This window comes from Antechinus flavipes, chromosome 5 (assembly GCF_016432865.1).
Source record: "Antechinus flavipes isolate AdamAnt ecotype Samford, QLD, Australia chromosome 5, AdamAnt_v2, whole genome shotgun sequence".
In the NCBI taxonomy this organism is placed as follows: domain Eukaryota; kingdom Metazoa; phylum Chordata; class Mammalia; order Dasyuromorphia; family Dasyuridae; genus Antechinus; species Antechinus flavipes.
The window spans coordinates 285,554,199-285,570,402 of record NC_067402.1 but is presented as its reverse complement, the minus strand read 5'-3'; the positions used below and the strand labels follow the sequence as shown (position 1 = coordinate 285,570,402).

The 16,204-nt window shown below is 41.6% G+C and overlaps 1 protein-coding gene across 1 annotated transcript in view; it reads left to right on the top strand.

The window, feature by feature from the left end:
- The window catches only part of CARD10 (caspase recruitment domain family member 10), a 47,674-nt gene that overhangs the window by 4,314 nt on the left and 27,156 nt on the right, over positions 1 to 16,204 (top strand). Inside the window, exons 4-7 of the mRNA XM_051961836.1 lie at positions 1,020 to 1,345; positions 7,784 to 7,978; positions 9,574 to 9,711; positions 11,491 to 11,616. Of these exons, the coding sequence (XP_051817796.1) occupies positions 1,020 to 1,345; positions 7,784 to 7,978; positions 9,574 to 9,711; positions 11,491 to 11,616 (785 nt within the window). The remainder of the gene's footprint in view (positions 1 to 1,019; positions 1,346 to 7,783; positions 7,979 to 9,573; positions 9,712 to 11,490; positions 11,617 to 16,204) is intronic.

The following is a 16,204-nucleotide window of genomic DNA, read 5'->3' as shown; positions in this document are numbered from 1 at the left end:
GTGACATAATTTATTTCCTATATCACCTTCATTTCCAAGCATACCTTTACCCCTCTCTTGAGAGCATCTCATAACAAAAAGTAACAGAGAGGAGAAAAAAAAAATCAGTTCAGCATAAGTACCCCATATATCTGCCCGATCTGCCAATGTATGTACTCTATATCTTAGTCCCCAAACATCTGCCTTATCTGCCAGGGTATGGACTCCACTTCTAAGGAGGAAAGGTGTCTCATTTTTCCTGGAGAGATTTAAGAATAGATACGATAGCGTTCAGATGCTACTCTGCTAGATTGGAGGAGATTGATTCAGATGATAAGGGACTGGACCTGTGATTTCATTGCTACAAAGAACTCTATAATAATTAAACGCTCTTCATCAATGTATGTCGGCATCTGCTCTGCAATTCCATTCTTAGAGAGTATTGTGTAGTCAAATGACTTAATTGTCTAAGGTCAGATAGCCTGTGTAGACCAGAGGTGAGACTTGAATCTAGAATGTCCTGGTTCTAAGGCCAGCTTTCCATCCTACAGAAGACCAAAAAAATTATTCACTGTATATCTGTGTCAAGATAGCTAGACAGATGGGATAGTTTATGTGGAGAAGTGAGTGGAGTGCTGGGCCTGAAGTCAGGAAGATCTGAGTTCAAATCTGGCCTTAGACTCTTACTAGCTATGTGACCCTGGATAAGTCACTTAATCCCATTTGCCTCAGTTTCCTCATTTGTAAAATGAGCTGGAGAAGGAAATGGCAAACCTGAATCTTGTCCAAGAAAACCCAAAAGAGTCGGACATGACTAAAATCACTGAACAAGGTAGATAGATAGGAAAATAGAGATTTCTAATTTAAAAACCTCTTATCTTGATATGCCTTTATTTCCCATTTAATAGAAGAGGAAACTGAGAGTGATTTGTCCAGCTATTTAAGTGACTCAGCCAGTATGGGAACCTGGATAGAAAGGGACTTTGAATGGGAGTTGAGCAAAGTGTGGGATGCTCACTGATCACTTTGCCCTTTTGTAGATGAGGAGGGTCCCGAGGGCCTGACCCAGTTCCTGATGACAGAGGTGAGGCGGCTGCGAGAGCAACGCAAGGCTCAGCTACAGAGGGAGCAGCAGTTGCAGGCCCAAACTCGGGCTCTGGAGGAGGAGCGGGCCACGCTGGAACGCAAGCTAGGGGAGCAACAGCAGGCCCAAGAACGGTGTCAGCGACTCCGGGAGGACTGGGAATCGGGCAGCCTGGAGCTCCTGAGGCTCAAGGAGGAGAACTACATGATAGCCATGCGCTTGGCCCAGTTGAGTGAAGAGAAGAATACAGCTGTCTTGCGCAGCCGAGACCTGCAGCTGGTGGTATGGTCCAAGGGTCCCTGGGAATCAGCGGAGGTTGGGGAGGGGATGTCTGGGCTTCTGCTATCCTTCCTTAAGAACTTGCCTTAAAATTCCCTTTTCTGATATTCAGCCTACTTTGGTAGAGAGAGCATTGGCTTTGGGTTAAGAGAATCTGAGTTTGAATTTCAAATACCACTTACAAGTTATATACCTTGGGCTTGATCCTTTACTGGTCTGGGTCTCAGTTTCTTCATCTCCAAAATGGGAAGAATTTTACTGGCAGGATCTACCTCCTCAGGTTATTGTATGGCTCAGATATGACAATGTCTGTAAAGCCTTTTTTCTTTTTAATATTGAATCTTTTTTTTAGCTTTTTTTTTTTTTTAAACACCTTAATATGCTATAGATAGACCTATCATCATTGTATCAGGGATCATAGTCTTAGAAGGTTGTCATGGGCACTGAGAGCCTGTGATTTGCTCTCTTTTATCATCTATGTTATTATAAATCCAAAAGAACATAAAAATCCTAGATCTTGATCTGGAAGGGACCTCAATGCCACTGAGTCTAACCCCTCCCTCCATTTTACAGGTGGGGAAACTGAGACTCAGAAAGGAGAAATGATTCCTCCAGGGTCACTTTGTGTCAGAGATAAGTCTTTCTGCTTCTAAGGCAGCCCTCTATTTATATGTCATGCTACCTCTCCATTATTATTATTATTATTAAATTTTTTTTTCATTATTATAATTGTATCACTACAACTGATTCCTTTGGCCAGAGCATCATGCAGTTCAGAGTAGGATTTGGGCCTCAGTCCCATTGTGGATCATTTTGTTGTTCTAAAGAAGCAGAAACACTTCCTGCCCTGCTTCCCCCTGCATCTATTCCCCACCTTTTTTTTTTAAATTATTATTATAAAGGCTTGACAGGAGTCATGTGGAAGATGGGATGAGAGAGTGTTTCTGGCTTAGACCAAACCCCTCTCTTAGAGGTGGAGTCTCTGTGCTTTCTTTGACTCTCATCATCCACGCACAAAGGGGTTCCAGGGATCTGTCTGTGCTGTAGTAGGGGCCTAAGATTGGGCTATGTTACTAGATGGAGTTTATGGGTTCACTTGGTGGTTGTTTATGAGGTTGTTGTAGGCTTGTAGAGTGATTGTTATAATTTGTGTATGGCTCTAGGCAGCTTGCATGAAGTTTGATTTGTGTGTCTGTGCTATTGGTTGCTGTTTTTTTCTTTATTGTTTTATTTTTTTCTGGTTATACATGTGTATTAACTTTTTAAAGACATATTTCTTTATAAATCATGTTGGGAGAGAAAAATCGGAACAAAGGAGAAAAACCATAGGACAGAAAAAACCAGAAAAAAGAAGTGAAAATAGCATATGTTGATTTATATTCAATCTCCAAAATTCTTTTTCTGGGTGCAGATGGTGTTTTCTGCCTAAGATTTATTGGGATTGTACTAGTGGTTATACATGAGAGTGTAGATTGGTTGTGATCATCACAAGTGAAGTAGAGGTGATTCTTCATCAGATATTGCATGGGTTCTGTTGTCTTGAAGCTGGAGAGAATCATAATCAACAAATGAATTAAAAAGCATTTATAAATACCTGCTATGTGCCAAGTAGTGTGATAAATGTTGGAGATACAGGGACAAAATAATCTCTGGTGTCAAGGAGCATACATTCTATCTCAGACATAGCTATCCAGGTCTTCTATTAATCATATCCCAACTCCACTTCCTTTTCCCCAACCTTGGGGAGAGACTGCCTCGTGAACATGTGATTAGACTTACATAGACATAGATTACTGGCAACCTTTTATATTTCCTTATCTGGAAGCAAAGATGAAGATTTCTTTCTGAGCCCCATATAGAGAGGGGGCTGGCCCTTAGTTCTTTAGGTCCTACACTAGAAACAGGAGATCTGGATTTTAGTCCTTATTGTCTCTTATTTGCCTTTTTCATCTTGGACAAGTCCCTCCTTATTACTGAACTTCAGTCTCTTCTCTGTAATGATACTAATAAAGGCTAGCATTTGCTTACAAAGCAATTTAGAAATGTGATTTCATTTGATTTGTTTCTCCAAGGAGATAGGTGCTATTATTCTCATTTTTATAAGGGAAGAAATAAGGAGTTCAAACGAATTGCCTGCAATAGTACAGTAAATCAGAGGATCATAGAATTGTTAATTCACTGTAAATTTAAACCTTCTAGACTATCTAATTCCAGATCCCTCATTTTGTAGATTAAGAATCTGAAGTTGAATTTATAAGAATTCAAGCCATTTTTCACTTGATAAATGGTCAAAGGATATGAACAGACAATTTTCAGATTTAGAAATTGAAATTATTTGTAGCCATATGAAAAGATGCTCTAAATCACTATTGTTTGGAGAAATGCAAATTAGGACAATTCTGAGATATTATGACACACCTCTCAGATTGGCTATCAGAAAAAGATAATGGTGAATGTTGGAGGTGACTGGGGAAACTGGGACACTAATACTTTGTTGGTGGAATTGTGAATGGATCTAGCCATTCTGGAAAGCCATTTGGAACTATGCTCAAAAGATTATCAAATTGTGCATACCCTTTGATCCACCAATGTTTTTACTGGGTTTATATCCCAAAGAGATCTTAAAGGAGGGAAAGGGACCCACATAAACAAAAATGTTTATGGCAAGAAACTGGAAACTGAGTGGATGCCCATCAATTGGGGAATGGCTGAATAAGTTCTGATATATGAATGTTATGGAATATTATTGTTCTGTAAGAAACGATCAGCAGGATGATTTCAGAGAGACCTAGAGAGACTTACAGGAACTGAATGTTAAGTGAAGTGAGCAGAATCAGGAGATCATTATATACGGCAACAACAAGATTATACGATATTTAATTCTGATGGATGTGGCTCTCTTCAACAGTGGTGATTCAGACCAATTCCAGTAATCTTTTGATGATGAGAGCCATCTACGCCCAAGAGAGAACTGTGGGAACTGAGTGTGGACCACAACATAGCATTTTCACTTCTTTTGTTGTGGTTTGCTTGAATTTTATTTTCTTTCTCTTTTTTTCTTTTTGATCTGATTGTTCTTGTGCAGTAAGATAATTGTATAAATACTACGCCTATATTGGATCTACATACATACATATATCTATATCTATATCTATATACCTATATAGATATAGATATATAGATATTTTACCATCTATAACATATATTGAATTACTTATCATCTAGAGGAGGTGGTGTGGGGAAGGTGGGGGAATTGGAAACAAAGTTTTGGTGAAAAATTATCCTTGCATATGTTTTGAAAATAAAAAGCTTCAATTAAAAAAAAAAAGAATCTGAGACTGAGACAAATTAAGTGACTAACTTAGAACGGTGTAGCTAATAAGTGTCTGAGACCTAATTCAAACTCTGGTCTTCTTACCTTAAGATCCAGTGCTAAGGGTCCTTGTGGGGCTGACTGTGTATATATCCTTCTTAGAGAGGTTCAGGACCATTCCCTGGAGTGTGTTCTTTCCCAGGGTGATTCCTTCACCTTTGGCACCCTCAAGGCACTGGCTTGCCCTGGATGGATGCCAGGTAAGGACAGACTGGTGAGTGGGAGGGGACTCAGTGTCATGAGTTCATGGAGACCTTTGGCCAATAATGAGTGCATTCTTCTGTCTGCCCCTGTTGTTGACCTGACATTTTTCTAAGGACTTCAGGGTTAAGTCCTTTGGTTTGCGTTACTCATGGGAGGCTCAGCCAACTCTGGTGGAAGTCTGGAATTCTGGGAAGCCTTTTCAGCATAAAGTTTTGTGACTGTCAAGGACATACTGTAACTCTTACTAGCTATTAACTGCGTGTTTTGATAGGCTTTGCTGGGAATTCCTTCCAGACGCTGATAAGGGTCATTTGAGTTTCCATTTGACAAGTATTTATTGCCACTGTGAGAGTGGAAATGGTTACAACTGGAAGGAGCCTTAGAATATAGACTCTCATAATTGAAAAAGACCTTAGCATGCAGAATGTACCTGAGCTGGGAGGAACCTAGAATGTGGGAGGATTCTGTCCGAGCTGGGAGGATCCTCAGAACACAGAATATCAAAGCTGGAACCTTAAAAACAATTGATTACAGTCTTTTATTTTACAAATGAGGGACCCAGATAAGGAACTGATGCCTAAGATCACACAGGGGGTTAACATAGTGCATCAATTAATGTAAAATATATTATCATTTTGCTTTGAAACTATATTTTACATATACATACATATTAACATAGCAATATAGCAACACAGAATATTGCTACATTAATATATCAATATACTAAATATATGAACATAGCATATTGATATATTAACATAATTTCATTAATATAAGTATACTTTATTGCTATGATATACTAATATAATTTTTATTAGTGTAATATATTATCATAATATGACATATTAATATAATTTTACCCTAAAACAATGTTTTATATATTAATATATCAACATATTAATATAGAATATTGACATATTAATATATCATTGTATTACTATATTGCTATACCAATATATTAACATAGCATATTAAGAAATCAATATAACTTCATTAATATAATAATTTTATTGCTATAATATTATATTAATATAATTGGTATGCATTTATTAATGTACTATGATAGATTAATATAATTTCACTCTGAAATTGCATTCTACTCTAGTTTCTTTGTTTTAAGGATAAAAAAATGCACTATATTTAAAAATACTTCCTTTGAAGCATTTTTAAATTCTGATCCTTCTAGTATTAATGGCAGATCTAAAGATGTCACGACTCACACAGATAGTAACAACAATAATAAATGGCTGCCATTTATGGAGTGAATCCTTTAAGATTTGCAAAGCATTTCACAAATGTGATCTCCTCTGATCCTCACAACAACCCTGGAAGGGAGATATTTTATAGATATTTTAAAATTTTACATGGATTTACAAACATTTTACAGATGAGGAAACTGAGGCAGACAATGGTAAAATACTCGGTTAGAGTTACTTGGCTTGGGGTGAGAATTTAGGACTGCTTGATTCCAGGTCCTGTATCTTTTTCTGACATAATTTCAAACTTGGATGTTCTTGACTCCACATCTGGCACTAAGGGCCTTTTAGGGTCTCAAAGAATTGTGATTGTTGAGACCATGTGTTCTACCCCCTTAGAATGGTTCAGTGCCTGTTCCTCTCACTCCTTTATGCTGTTAATTCAATCCACTGAACCCCCACAGTGGGTCAGATATAGTCAAGCCACTTGTGCATGAAGACATAATAAACAGAATTATCTCTGCCCTCAATGAGGTCACTAGCCCTGGGCTTGTGGGGTGAGAGATGACATATAAAGATAACTAGATACGAGATAAATTGAAGAGGTAGAGGATGTTCTTAACTTGGGGAATCTGGAAGAGTTTTCCACTAAAGGAGGCTTGTCTGCCATGGCTTCAGACCCTCAGCATAGGGTATCATCTTGGGGAGAGCCTTAGTTTCTTCATCTGTAAATGGGACTAATAATCTCTGGATCACTTACTTCTCATGGTTCTTGAGAAGAAGAGTGCTTTGCAGATCAAAGGTTATTGGTTTAGAGCTAAAAGGGCATAAACCTCCCATTTTACACTTGAGGAAAGCGAGACCCAGATACACATAGTGATTTGCCCAGGGTCACGTAGTAAATATGAGATGAGACTTGCATCTGGGTCTCCTGATTCTGAAGCCGTTCATACTAAAGCCGTGACTTTCAAAATGGCCAATAAACACTGAATGAATGTAGTTGAATTAAATAATTTGTATTCACTTTGCATATATTTTGTTTTTATCATCTGTGGTAGTAAGATAATATGTAAGGTCCCTGAAGGTAAGGAATATTGCTCATCTATACCTTTGTTTCTCTGGTCACCAGAGTAAGTGCTTAAGAAATATATATTTTTTTCCTAGTAAATTTATTTACTTTATGAATCATGTTGGGAGAGAAAAAATCAGAGCAAAAGAGAAAAACAGTGGGAGAGATTAAAAAACAGAAAAAAGAAGTGAACCTAGCATGTGATGATTTACATTTGGTCTCCTTAGTTCTTTTTCTGGATGCAGAGGGCATTTCCTGTCCAAAGTCTACTGGGATTGTCTTGGATTAAGAAGTATTTATTGATGGACTTATTGATTACTTCTGGAAAAAGCCTGTTGATTAGCTGCTCAATGGACCAGCTAACCAGCCCCTCAACTCCTTTCCCTGACCATCATTTCCCTTTGTGGATTGTCTCCTCTGTTAGAATGTAAGCTACTTGAGGGTAGGAACCCTCTCACTTTTGTCTTTGGTTCTCCTGTGCCTGACCTACAGTGCTTAGTGTTGGGTTGATCATTATTAAAAGGCTGAGACACGGCTGGGGACCACACGTTCTCATGCACTGTGGCTGACCCTCTCTCTCTCCCTGCTCCTCCTCCCAGGTAGACCAGCTTCGGTGCAAAGTGAGCCGGCTGGAAGAAGAGTGCACGATGCTCCGGAGAGCCAGGAGCCCGGCCCCCTCCTCCCTGGACGTGGAAGAGAAGGAGCCCGAAGCACCTGACCTAATCTCCGAACTCCAGGCTGAGAATCAGAGACTGACCACTTCCCTTCGAGAGCTTCAGGAAGGACTTAAGCAGGTCCTGAGCCTGGGAAACTTGGGTGGGCCAGGACCTCCTCACACAGCTCCTTTTTTTGTTCCTATGAAGTCTCCTGGTGATGGGGGAGAACAAGAACAATGTTCTGCTCTCCTCTTCCCTCTACCCTTCTCTTCTCTTTTTCTCCAAAGTAGGGAGAGCGGACACTTGGGCCTGCAGCCCCATTTGGCCATCTATTAGCTGTGCAACTTTGCTATCTGACCTTGCCTCTGGACATTTATAAATGAAATTAATTTATTCACTTTCTATCCCCCCAAGAGCCATAAGGCAAGTTCTCAAAGTAGGAACTTTGAAATACAATAGAGAAGCAGAGAGATGTTTCCCAGTCCTGAGACTGAGGCTGCCATGTACATTGGAAATATCTTCAGTTTTTTGGTTTATAGAGGTTTATTTAGTTCTTCTTAGAGAAAAGGAAAATGAAGCCCATAGAATCCTAGAATAGATTTAGACCTCAGAGGTCATTTGGTCCAGTTTTCTTGTTTTACAGATAAGGAGAATGAGGCCCAAGGAAAGGAAGGGAACCTCCCTTCCTCTCCCCGTCTTTCCCTTTCCCTTCCTTCCCTTCCCACATTTCTTCTTTTCTCCATCTTTTTCTCCTTCCCCTTCTCCTCTCTTTCTTTTTTTCCCTCTTTCCTTCTTTTCCTTTTTCTTTCTTTCCTTCCTTCATCCCTCACTTCCTCCATACATCTCTCCTTCCCTGTCTTCCTCCTTCCTTTCTTCCTCCCCTCTTCTTTCCTTTTTCTCCTCTTTTCTTCCTTCCCTTTTTTCCTTCATTCCTTTGTTCCTTCCTTTGTTCTTTCTTCCTCCCTTCCTCTATCCTTTTCTCCTTCCCTTTTTTCTTTTTTCCTTTTCTCTTTTTCCTTCCTTTCCTTCCTTACCCCCTCCCTCTCTCCATCCTTCCTTCTTTACTTTTTTCTTTCTTTTTTTCTTCATTCAACTTTATTTACTATCAGTGCCAAATTCTTTTTCTTCCCCACCCATTGAGAAGGCAAGAAATACAATACCCATTACCCGTATGAAGTCATGCAAGACAAATTTCCACATTTAACTGTATGTGTTCTTTCCAGAACATTTACTACTATTGCTTTATTTTTTCAATTAACAAGCACTTATTTCTCTCCTTCCTAGCTCTGCTTCAATTAAAAAAACAAACAAACAAAAAGAAAAGCATTGTCACAAATGGTTAAGTAAAAGTAATTCCTCTGTTGGCCGTATCCACAACGTGTGTCTCACTTGGATGCTGAGTCCAAGCTGGCTGGTGGAGTGTAGACCTCAAACTTGGTCCTCCGGCCTCATGGCCGGTCGTTGCATAGGTCGGGGATTTTGTGATTTCCAAAGTTAGGGATTTTTTTCATTCCGGCAGAAATGATTCTCCTGGTTCTGTTTGCTTCCCGTCGGATTGCTCCATCCGTGTTTTCTCAGGCAACACTATTCCTTCCACCATGAGTGGCTTGGCAGTGGTTGGATGGTGGCAAGGGAAGCATTTCCTGACCCCTGTCCCGACCCTGAGCCTCCTGCGGCCTCGTCCCACTATACGATGGGGGTTCGAGCTATGTTTGTGCGTTGTGGTTCCCCAGGACCCCGGCTCGGAGCAGATCCTCTTGGACATCTTAGAACATGACTGGAAGGAAGCTCAGGATGATCGCCAGGAACTCTGTCAGAAGCTCCATGATGTCCAGGGAGAGCTCCAGTGGGCGGAGCAGCTTCGGGACAAGGTAACCTTCATCCTGCCTCCATTGGGCCTCAGTTTCCACATGGTGGAGTAGGTGGCCCTTGAGGTCCCTCTAGATCAGCCCAGAATCAGGATCCTTGCATCTTCCTTCTTTACACTCCTCGGGCCAACCAAGCTTTCCCTCGCTCCCTCCTCTGCCTCCCTCCTTTATGGAGGTTTAGTAGAGAGGAGGATCCCCTTCAGGAATCCTTCGTTATATCCTAATCTTGCCCCCTCTTTGTATACATTTACTCTTTACCTGTCTTATGTTTTTATGAGCATGATTGTGCCCATTCTGCAGAGGAGAACACTAAGGTTTGGGACTGACTTGGCCAGGATCAGACTGCGGACAAGTGGCCTAGCCAGGCTTGGAATCCAGGCCCCGCTACCTTTCCTTTCCCAGACTCCTCTATGGGGCAGCTCCTGATTAACTCCATTTCCCTAGGGTCTCATAAGTTCTTAAAAACAAGGCTCACTGATGCTGCCTTTTGTTTCTATGGAACAGTCATTTCCTGCTCCCCGTCCCCTCCCATGGAACCCTTCCTATTAAGCCAGAACAACAATTGCTGCGTCCAGACCTGCTGCGGTTCCCAAGCCTCTCGGATGGGGGAAGGGCACTGCCTCCCCATCTCACCTGAGCCGACGTTGGTTGAATCCTTGTGGTTCTCGTTCTGTTGCTTCATGTGGCATCTGTCAATCAATCCAGTAGTTCTCCCAATTTTCAAGTCTGTTTCTGGGGGACTTGGCAATATTCCTTTATATCCTTAAACCCTCAACTGGTTTGGCCATTCTCCTAGAGGGGCCTGTTCTTGGCTGACCCGTCCTATTGAATCATGGCCCTAACTGGGCCAAGGTCACGGAGTCCACTCCCACGGGATCCGTTGACCTCACTCCATTCCATTGTTAGGAATTAAAAATTCATTCGGTAAGCACAGCTCAAGCGTCCCCCCTGAGCAAGACCCAGGACTTACCGAGACAAAAATAAAACTCTGCCCTTAAGGAACATATGTTCTAGCTGATAACCCTGCAGATCCTGCTTCGCTGTGAGGTTTATAGTGGGGGGGAGCCAAAAGCACTTGAATTTGGCTGTCCACGTCCCAGATCCCATGTTTGAAAGCTGTGTGACCTAGGAAGTCACTATCAATCAGTCAGTAAGTGCCTCCTGTGTGTCAGGCACTGTGCTAAGCCATGGAGAATACAAAAAGAGCCAAAAGAAAGTCTCCGGTCTCAAAAAGCTTACAATGGAGAACCTTAATTTCCTCAACTGGAAAAAGAGGGGGTTGCACTAGTTGACACCCCAAAAGACCTTTCTATCTCTAACTCTAAATCTGTGATCTGCCAAATAGGGCCAACAAAACTTTTCCTATTGGTAAATGTCTCTAACATTTAATAATAATAATAACATTTGTGTGTCACTTGGAGGTTTGCAAAGCACTTTAGATCATTTTATTTGATCCTTACAAAAATTCTATAATCCCCATTTTATAGATGAGAAAACTGAGGTGAAATGACTTGGCTAGGGCCTCATGACTGATAGGTATCTGAAGAAGGATTTGAAGTCCCTATCTTCTTGAATCCCTGCTCTGTTCATTAGATTACCCAACCCAGCTGGTTCATGGTTTCTGTGGAAGTTTCTGCACATTATCTACTTTGAGTTTCTTAAGGATTGTGAAACAGGGAAGTTCTTTATAAACTCTTTCCTTCCATGGAAAAGTGAACTCCACCTTTAAATGTCTGATTGCTTCGGTTTCCCGATACTCATCCCTCTCCCTCCCCTCCACAGTACCTACGGGAGATGGAAGACCTACAACTCAAGCACCGCACTTTGCAGAAAGATTGCGGCCTCTATAAGCACCGAATGGCCACTGTCCTGGTACAACTGGAGGAGATTGAGAAGGAGAGGGACCAGGTGAGCTCCCCTTCTGCCCCACGGGGCTTCCCCACTCGCCTGCACCCCAAGATAGGGGCTTATCTCCTGGTCCGGGAGAGAGTGGGCAGGTGGTGGGCGAGGGCACCGAAGCCCAATGCCCTTTTACTCCTTGTTGCTTCCTGGGACCCTATTTCAAGAGGCAGGGCAAGACTGGACCTAACTTTCTCTCTTCATTGCCATTTTTCCTTATTTTGGTAAAAGGGATTCTGGGTCAAGTTTGGGTTGGGCTAGATGCTCTGAGGTTTCTCCCAGTGATTCATTGGTGAAATCTCCTGGGATTCAGGGACCACATTCGACTTTAACTCTGACCTAACCCTAATGTGGTTCTTTTTACTTCCACCTGTATCAGTTCGTGCAGCACCTTCCAAGGTTTCTCTGACTTCTTCATTGATTAATCAGCAAACATCGATTCATTAGCAAGCGTTGATTAATTAGCAAACATTAATCATTTTGGAAAATTCTAATTATCAATGACGTTAGAAATTCAGTTTTAAAAAGTGCCTGGATGACTTTCTCTGCTCCAGTTTCAGGGTCTTGTGATCCCTGCTGCCTTCTCCCCAGCATACACCCCCTCACTGACCCTCCGCAAACAGTGTTTCCATATTCAGTAATCTAATCTGCTCAAGGTCAGTCCGGACATCCACCCAGAGCCTTCCTTCTTTCCTACTCCCTTAACCACCCTGATGCAAATGCTGGCTTAATCAACCAGCTCCCACTTCCTGGTTCCTATTATTATTATTAGTTTATTCTTATGATTTTAGACTATTTTTAATATGATTATTATTCCTCTCCCCTATGAAGGAGGAATAGATGGAGTGAGTGCCCTTCTCTGGAGGGCTCTTGACAGGGAGCTGAAAAGGGCAGAGAGAGGCCGCTGTTTTAGGAGCACAAAGGAGCTGGTTGTTGGGGAGACCGGCCGAGGATGGGAAGGACGTCCAGCTGAGGCGTTAGGGGGTGGTTGGCTGTATGGCCACATAGAGCTAGAAAGGAGTGAGATGGGAAGGGGGCCAGTTAGTCCAGGAAGCTGCTGCGGCCCTTATCTTAAGATAGCCCTAATCTAGCCTCTTAAGTTTCCTGAAATCTGTAACTCAACACTTTGGGATGCTGTGATTTTCTTGTCTTTTCAGATATTTCTCTTGTTGCTGGGAGGGAAAAAGCCAACTTTGGTGTTCCTGGGTTACTGAAGGGAGGGGAGTGGTGGGGCAGGACCTCGGGGCCAGGAGAGCAGGGGGAGGAAAATTGAGATCTATAGATCTCTAGAGATTAAGCTGGAGCTGGTGATATTGTAGGGTGATATAAAAGATCTAGCCAGGAAATGTTACATCAGACCAGTGGTGGAAAGAGTTTGGGGTTGGAAAGCTTTGGGATTACGGGATGTAGACGGGACCGAAAGGTCAATAATCCCAACCCCCATTTTACAGATGAGGAAACTGAGGCTCAAAGGAAAGGCATGAGACTTGGCCCAAAATCACACCAGGCATAAGGCATCTAGATCTTGAGCTACGAGGGCTCTTCCAAATCAAGCCCTTCCACCTTTCAAGTAATGGATCCAGTTTAACAAACATTGATTAATTAGCAAACATTTAAGTTTCTTTGTTGGAGAATACTTATTCTTGGCACGGGGAAACATAGAGATGAAAAAAATGACACAATCCCTGCTCTCAGGGGGTTTACTTCTAATCTGTGGCCAGAACAGTCTGTCCCTCCTTGCCTGGTCTATGGTAACAGCTTCCTCCTTGATCTTCCTGACGTATAACTCTCCTCACTCCGTGTCAGGCCCCACAGAGACTTTCCTAAAGGATACGCCTGACCAGTGACTTCTAGTGGCTCCTTTGTATAACTTGGTGGGATCCAAAGGTCTCTGTCTTGCATCTCAACTCTTCATGCTCAACTCCCTCCTACCTTTCCAGCCTTATTTTACTTTATTTGACATCATATTCTTGGTGATCTGAGTAGCTTTCTTGCTAATTTCCCCAATTTTTTTTTATTCATCTCATTAAACATTTCTCAATTACATGTAAAACATTTTAACATACATTTTACAAAATGTTCAATTCCAAATTCTCTCTTCTTTCTCTCTCAAGAAGGCAAACAATCTGATTTCAATTATACATGTGAAGTCATGCAAAACATTAGTCATGTTGCAAAAGAAAATGCAGACTTAAAAAAAAAAAAAGTCTTGCTATTCTTCTCATGATAGTGGCTCCCTCGTATAATTTGATAGGATCTAAAGGTCTCTGTCTTGAGTCTCAACTCTTCACGATCAACTCCTTACCTTTGCAGCCTTATTTTATTTTACTTGATATCATACTCTTGGTGATCTGAGTAGCATTTTTGCTAATTTCCCCAATATGTTTTTATTCATCTCATTAAACATTTCTCAATTACATGTAAAATATTTCAATATACATTAAAAAAAATTTTGAATTTCAAATTCTCTCCTCCGCAACTTCCTCCCTTTGGAAGGCAAGCAATGTGATACCAATTATATACGTGAAGTCATAAAAACATTAGTCATGTTGCACAAGAAAAGGCAGATTAAAAAAAAGTCTTACTTTTCTTCTCATGATAAATTTCTCCTCCTGTCTTTTTGCTTTTGCACTTAGCCCATTGTGTGTTATATACCCTCCTGTAGAGGGCCAGGTGTACTTGAAACAAGTCATCTTATAACAGGATGTTAACTTAGTGGAAATTAAGATAATGATTCTCTAGTTTATATGTACTTAGTACTTAGTATAGTTCTACAAGTTTATACTTGTTGTAAGATGACTTGTTTCAAGTACACTTGGCCCTCTACACCCTCCCAGCTCACTTCTTAGAGTCCCTAGCAGCCCCTTTCCCACCCTATTACCTTGTATTTATTGTGTATACTTATTATGCCCTGGTTGGAAGCTTTTTGAGGGCGAATGAAAAATCATTTTTGAATTGGTATCTCCATAGCCTGACGCAGGGCCTGATTTATAGGAGGATCTCAATTGTAGACCTGGAAGTTTTCTTAGGAGTGATCAAGTTCATTTCACCCATTTTCAAGATGATACAATTGAGACCCAGAGAGTCTGAAGTCACCTGCACAGGCAACATGGTTAATAAGTGCATATGGCGATTGAGTAATACTACAAGGTCAATATTATAAAAAAGGGCAAAAAAAATCCAGCCAAAATTTGGAGTGGGCAGAAATCCCAGGTGGCCAAGACCGCCCCTTCTCCTGCTGGGGTTCACTTCCTTTCTAGGCCCCATTTCCTGGTCATCTGGGGACCCCGGCCCCTCGACGGGCTGAGACACTAATGGAGGAGCTTTTGTTTGCTTCTCTCCCAGACCCTGTGTGTAGGGAAATGAGAAGTTCAGACTAGTTCATCTCCCAAGTCAGGAGCAACTTTCCAACAGTCGTCATTGTCTCTTGAATTGGGTGGGTTACCCAGGAAGGTAGCAAGCGCCTCTTTTACCGACTTGTTGGGGAATTTTACCGAGTCGCCTTCAGAAATAACAAGCCTTTGAACCAGCTCTCCCCCCATGCCTGGAAGTCTTTTTCCTCACTCTCAACTCAAAATTTCAGCTTCCTTCAAGATCCCACCTCTGTGGGAAGAATCTCCCTCTTGTAGTTACCTGCTTTTGCTCTGGATGCATCTTGGATGTACCATTCTCTATACACCTCAGAATATTATTCCAATTATTTTTCAATGGATAAAAATCTATTTTCTTGTTCTCATTGGGAAAAAACAGAATCAGAACTCTTCTAGCAGATACTGATTTTGCTTTTTTTTTTTTTTTTTTTTTCTTTTTCTGGAATCCTTAGGTTTGGTTCTTAGTGGGCTCTTAAATAAATGTAATTGATTGAGGAAATAGGACTTGAGGCAGGAAAGGGGCCAGCCCTCCACACTCCAGCCCAGCCCTGTTTTTTTTTTTTTTTCTTCTTATCTCAGTCTTGCTGGCTCTTTCCTGGTCATCCCCCAGCTGTTAGGGGGTGTGGCCCTTTCTGGCTCTCTCTCCCCCAGTATCTGAGGACCTGCTTAGGGAGGGGATGTGGGGATGTTCCCTTTCTTTCCTCGAGCTCACCCAGTGAGAATAAAGCTGTTTCCAGGGACTGAATAAAAGAGCCGAGAGAAAAACCTGCTGATCAAGCAGTCTTGTAAGGGTGCGGGCACAGTCAGGCCGGAGCCACTGGCCCAGCTCCCATCTCCCTTCCTTGGGGGCCTGACTGTGCCATGTGGTCACTGCCAGATCGCCCTGGGAGGAGGGCTCTCTCCGAGCATTCTTTGATTTGAGTGGGCAGTTGGGAGTTCTGCCTGCTAAAAATGGGAGGCAGGACAGTCCAAAGGACTCGTGATATAAATGCTCTACCCTCAGAGTGCAGATTAAAGCAATTTTTCCCCCTTTCTATATTTTTCTTGTTTCTCCCTCTCTCCCAGAACATGACCAATGGGGGAAATATATTTTGCATGACTCTATAGATAAAATGGGTATTGTATTTCTTGGTTTCTCAGTGAGAAGGAAAAGGGAAGAATATGCAACTGGAAATAGAAATGAAATAAAAATAAAAAACCCAGTCAAGGTAGTAGGAAGGATGGTA